General features: G+C 41.6%; 1 protein-coding gene across 1 annotated transcript; it reads left to right on the top strand.

Moving 5' to 3' along the window:
• Positions 1–6: 6 nt before the first annotated feature.
• On the top strand, positions 7–2,419 carry LOC110020641 (putative serine/threonine-protein kinase-like protein CCR3). Its single transcript, XM_020718812.1, has one exon. It carries the CDS (start codon positions 23–25, stop codon positions 2,324–2,326), a length of 2,304 nt encoding a protein of 767 aa, XP_020574471.1. The 5' UTR covers positions 7–22; the 3' UTR covers positions 2,327–2,419.
• The last annotated feature ends 3,463 nt before the right edge of the window (positions 2,420–5,882 follow it).

The raw sequence follows: 5,882 nt of genomic DNA, 5'->3' as shown, positions 1-5,882 counted from the left end.
GGGTTTGGCCCCCCCCGCCACTATGGCTGTTGTGGATTCTTCAGGGACAGTCTGTGGGATCCTCGCCGGTGCCAAAACGCGGGGCATTCAATGCGCGCGAGCAGGGCAGCAGGCGTTCTCCGTATCACCAAACACCTCCTATGAGTCGGTCTCTGGTGGCCGTGACTTCTTCTGCGGGCTTCGGTCCGGCGGACTCAGCTTCTTCTGTTGGAGCGCAACCAATTCCTCCTCCTCATTCCTCCCCGCTAAGCGAGTCTATAAGGGCTCCGCTGCCATCACTGACCTCAGCGTTGGCGAGAATCAAATTTGCGCCTTTGAGAAGAAAAATACAGTAATCAGGTGGTGGCGTGGGGATGGAACATTTCCGCTAGCCGCCCCCGGAGTTTACCAGTCGCTTACCTCCGGTAGAGGGTTTTCTTGCGGGATTGGGAATACCAACCAAGTGCGATGCTGGGGAAGCCGTGGCTCTTACATCGAGAGCACGTTTCTGAATGTTTCGATGACGAGCATCGTTGCTGGAGACTCCCATGTCTGCGGAGTTACTATTTCAGGTTTGTTGGTCTGCAGGGGAAGCAACAGTTCCGGTCAATTGAACGCTCCATCCGGCGATGCCTTCGAGTTTTCTGGTCTAGCACTCGGGCTGAATCATTCGTGTGCTATAAAGCAGCCGAACGGGACTGTCCTCTGCTGGGGGGGCGTCGCCGGAGAACGGAGTTATTCTCCCGTGGAAGGCACCTTCTTCGAATCTATCGTCGCTGGTGGTGACCTCACCTGCGGTTTGATCACTGAGAATTTTACAGTGCTGTGCTGGAAAGCAGATCGCCTCAATACATCCGTTACCGTTTTGCCTCTACCTAAAATTCTTCCGGGAATCTGCGTTTCTGAAAAGAGCTCCTGTAAATGTGGCATCTTTCCTGATTCAGAGTCACTCTGTTCTGGTTCTGGGATCATTTGCAGGTCCTGCGGGGCTCCTACTATAACCTTGTTTCCACCTCCTCCGCCGTTAGCAGCACAACCACCTACTTCGCCGCCGCCTTCAGCATCTCCGTCGTCGAAGACGAGCAAAGCGTGGCTTGCCTACGCCATAATTGGGTCTATTGGGTCCTTCCTCGGGCTGTGCGCCATCCTGTATTGCGTATGGGCCAGCATTTTCCGGCGAAAGAAAGTCCACAATTCCGTGCAGCCCACAATCTCCCGCAACGAAAACGCTGCAGCAGCAAACCACGCCGACTCATCCGCCGTCACAATGCCAAGCCCCTTCACCTCCCCCTCAGGATCAAAATCCCGTATTTTCCGGCGACATGGCTCCCGCATCATGCGGCGACAACGCAGTGGGCCTTCCTCCTTCAAAGACCGCGCAGAGGTGTTTTCCTTCGCCGACCTCTCCTCTGCCACCAAAAACTTCTCCCTCGAATTCAAACTCGGCGCCGGCAGCTTCGGCACTGTCTACAAAGGTAAACTCGCCGACGGCCGTGAGGTCGCCATCAAACGCAGTGAATCCAACTTGAAACCCAAAAAAATCGAGGAGAAAGAAAGCGCCTTTCAGTCCGAGCTCGCTTTCCTCTCCCGCCTCCACCACAAACACCTGGTAGGCTTCGTGGGCTATTGCGAGGAGAAAGAAGAGCGCCTCTTAGTATACGAGTACATGAAGAACGGCGCCCTGTATGACCACCTTCACACCCGTGCCGCCGACGCAGGGAAGCTGAATTCGTGGGGAATAAGAATTAAAGTCCTCCTCGACGCATCGCGAGGAATCGAATACCTACACAGCTACGCCGTGCCGCCGATCATCCACCGAGACATCAAGTCATCGAACATATTGCTCGACGGCGAGTGGGTCGCAAGAGTATCGGACTTCGGCCTTTCACTCATGGGACCGGAAGTGGAAGGAGGACACATATCGATGAGGGCGGCGGGGACGATGGGTTACATGGACCCGGAGTACTACGGTCTACATCACCTGACGACGAAGAGCGACGTGTACGGCTTCGGTGTTGTGATGCTTGAGGTATTAACGGGGAGGCGGGCGATATTTAGAGAAGGGGAAGGAGGGGAACCGCTGAGCGTGGTTGATTATGCAGCGCCGAGCATTGCCGGCGGAGAGCTTGGGCGGGTGCTCGACCCACGGGTGGCGCCACCGGGGCCAAGGGAGGCGGAGGCCGTTGAACTGGTGGCGTACACCGCCGTGCACTGCGTGAGCTTGGAAGGGAAAGACCGACCGGCAATGTCGGATGTGGTGATGAATTTGGAAAGCGCGCTTGCGCTCTGCGAGGCGTCTAATGGGAGCGGATCCAGTAATAGCATTTCTTTCGTTTCTTTGGATTGATTGTCCTTAGTAATCACCATTAATTCGATTTCTCCTTGCTCTTAGCCGGTGGAAATTAAGTTCATTGAGGGCTTTTTTTTTTCTTTTTCTGAAATTTTCGTTTTTTTTCTTTTTTGTTTTAATTCTATGATGTACTTAAATTTTTTTTAGTACATTTGTACATGATTCATAAAATTCTGAGATTTTTGGCGGATGGAGCGGAAAAGGTGAAGGTTTTTGTTTTTCTTTTTGTTTATATTAACATTTTTTAAATTGCAAAATTGCAATTTTAGTCTCAATTTGTTGTTACATGGCTGTCCTTTTATTTCTGTATTTTTTTAAATTTTGTCATAGATATTCGATCTACACCGTCGACACCGTAAAGATGTATTTTGGTAGACCCCACTTTCATTTTTTTTTTAATTTTGATTGTCACAGTGAAAATCGGACATCACATGCATTTAGTGTCCGTATGGAATAATTCCTCATCGGATTCAGTTTTGATCAAAGTTTGATGCAGAAAGTAAATACGTCACATAAACTACACCGTCGACACCGTAAAGATGTATTTTGGTAGACCCCACTTTCATTTTTTTTTTAATTTTGATTGTCACAGTGAAAATCGGACATCACATGCATTTAGTGTCCGTATGGAATAATTCCTCATCGGATTCAGTTTTGATCAAAGTTTGATGCAGAAAGTAAATACGTCACATAAATTTTTAATGTATGTATAATAGTATTTTATAATAGAAAACCTTAGAATGGTTGTAAATCATAAATAAGAAAAGGAAAACTTTGAAGGATTTATCTAAAATGTAGGAATATTCTGATTCATTTGATGCATACTATTTAATGCATATAGTAGCTTGCCATCATGGATTATGAATTTTAAAAATTTATTTTATAAATGACACCATAAATTCATAATACAATTTAACAATCATCTGGCAAGATTATTTTTGAAATCATTAAATTTACTTTAAATAAATACAATAAGGGTAAAATACTTATCATATATTATTTTAATTTAAAATTTTTAAAGCAAATTCAAACCAAGATTTAGTTTTTTCCCCAATGTGTTGGTCCACCTAACCATACAGATCATACGACTTTTTGCTCTTTTTCAATGAAAAGGAGGTGCTCATCTTCAGTATTCAAAGACGAGCCTCTGAAGTTTTGACTGATGAGTGCTCTTCAAACACTTCATTTCGACTGCCTCGGTTTGCACGAACTGGTCTTTCCCACCTGCAAAATCCCATTTTTATATGCCCATCGTTTAAGAAAAAAATTTCTTTTACACTCAAATTTTAATTAAATTACTGATTCATGAATTAAACATCTCCTGGTTCACGTAACATGAACAGAAGCGTGGGGAAGCTTCATGCTGACAATAAGGCATTCTAGAAATGACTAAAAAGTGGTTTATGGGAAGACAACTGACTGACTTTGCCGACGGTAGTCTGACTGACCTTATCGTTGGCCGTTGACGAGGACTTTTCTTTCTATCTTTGACCCAAAAGCAATCAAAGAAGATGTTTGCTTTTCCATTTTTTATATTTAGGAATTTTCTTTTAAGCTTCTGAAATTTTCAATTGGATTTTGTTAGATCCTTTGTTTGTTTTTCTTAAATGGAAGCAGAGTGGTGATGAAAAACAATAAGGTCCAGAATAGGTCAGATATTTATTTTAAAGGGAAATGCTGACGTTGTTTGTTTTGAAGCATGCTGGCAATGGGTCTGGGAATTGGGTGGTGATTTGGTTTAGGGTAAGAGTGTTGAATAGATGTATTTGGGCAGGTATGGAGTAGGAATGATTTATCTTTCTCGTTCTACTTATTTTAATTGAATTGGAACGTGCATGCCTTAAACCTTTTCATTTGTGTTTGATCTCCTTGGGATATGTATTTCACCACTAATGATTGTACGGATTGTTCATGATTTGCGAAATTTGTTTAAAAAAAATTGTTTCAAGATTTTGGATTTAATGATTACAAATGTGCATTTTGTGATTGTATGTTGCATCAGTCTTCTGATAAATTTTTACTGCCCTCACATACATGCACGCTTACATGAATTTTGTTTTATTTTTGGAAATTAAGGGCCGTCCCCAACAGAACTTAGTTATATAAAAATTAAAACTTACAAGAAAATGATTAAACATATTTTTTGTTGTGGATATCAACATTGGTCTCCAAAATGCCAAGAGGAAGCATGAGATTAGAAATTCTATCTAGGACAAAATGTTCGATTGAACTCCAAAACCAAAAACTGATGTACGAAAGCAGCCAAAATCATCATCAACTAGCAAGGGAATGAAACATGTAAAAAAAATAATTGACAACGTTAATTTTATATAAAAAAAAAGAAATGTCATCCAAAACAACCCATAAAAAGAGAATATGGTGAATGAAACTAGCTTGTAAGCAAAAGTAGTAAACCCATCAATGGTGTAAAATAGTCCTAGCTGATAATGATCACCATACATCATATAATCCAGCCAAAATACAGAAAAGTCCATCAAAGCAAAAAAATGACCTGCACTGTTAAGCCTAAACCATGAGCGCAAAATGTAAGAATTACTTTCCAGAATGCATAAATGCACTCAGAAGTACTCCCAAAGTGAATTAGAATATCAGCCAAGTCCAGATATATTACATAAATTCCATTTAAAAAAACAATAATAAGGTTATGGTGAATGGTTGCAAAGGTTGTAAAGAGAACAATGAGGAAGGGAATATGAGAGTAAAACACCCACTTTGTACTTTTGCATTTAATAGAACACTTAATGTGATTTAACATTGTCTCCTCGTTAGAGGTAATACTCCTGAAAGTACGAGCATTTCCTTCAAACCAAACATAATGAGCAATAACTTGTATGGCAAGAAGAGAGAACCTCTTGGAGATATTGCAACTTAAATAGTCAGCAATAGAGAAATATTGTTGAAAAGTACACTCCATATAAATGATGCAAAAAAGTGGAGAGCTTAATTTTAGTTGTTGAAAGGATTGGGGGCAGTTAAAAAAAACTATATTTGCAAAAAATGCAAATATTTTGTAAGTTGTAGCTTGTAGATATCAAAACATCAGTGGTCATGAGCCCATTATTTAAAATTTTCCAGGTAAAAGTAGAAAAATTTAGAGAACAACCTTTAAATCATATTAATTTATTCCAGGTCGCAACAGGAGAATCAAAGTAAAGGAAATTGTAAATCTCTCAACGAGCAATAACGGGCTTGCCCAACCAAGCACAATTGAGAATGAAGGTAACACATTCTATGTTGGTTTGATGATTATAGGAAAGTGCCCAAGAAATTGAAGATATTAACGCAAAAATAGGAGTAGTTTGAGGAAAACCAAACCATGCCAATATAGAGCTACCTAAGTGCTTATAAAGAGAAGGTCCATCCACCAATGGATTAAAGAAGAAGATCTGACCGTGTTTGTTACCTAAAATTTAAAGCCTTCTCTGAACCTTTTGAAAGCTTCAAGTGCTTCTTTTCAATGCAAAAAATGAGAGCCCTTGCCAACCTGAAGTAAAGAACCATAATAGTGAAAGAACCATATAGAGAGAATAGA

Source organism: Phalaenopsis equestris, unplaced genomic scaffold (assembly GCF_001263595.1).
Source record: "Phalaenopsis equestris unplaced genomic scaffold, ASM126359v1 Scaffold000105, whole genome shotgun sequence".
NCBI lineage: Eukaryota > Viridiplantae > Streptophyta > Magnoliopsida > Asparagales > Orchidaceae > Phalaenopsis > Phalaenopsis equestris.
Note: the sequence above shows the minus strand (reverse complement) of the source record. Positions and strands in the feature narration are given on the sequence as shown.

Bases quoted from the DNA above. Each gene is read 5' to 3' on its own strand.
- LOC110020641 (XM_020718812.1), top strand. From the start codon at position 23: ATGGCTGTTGTGGATTCTTCAGGGACAGTCTGTGGGATCCTCGCCGGT.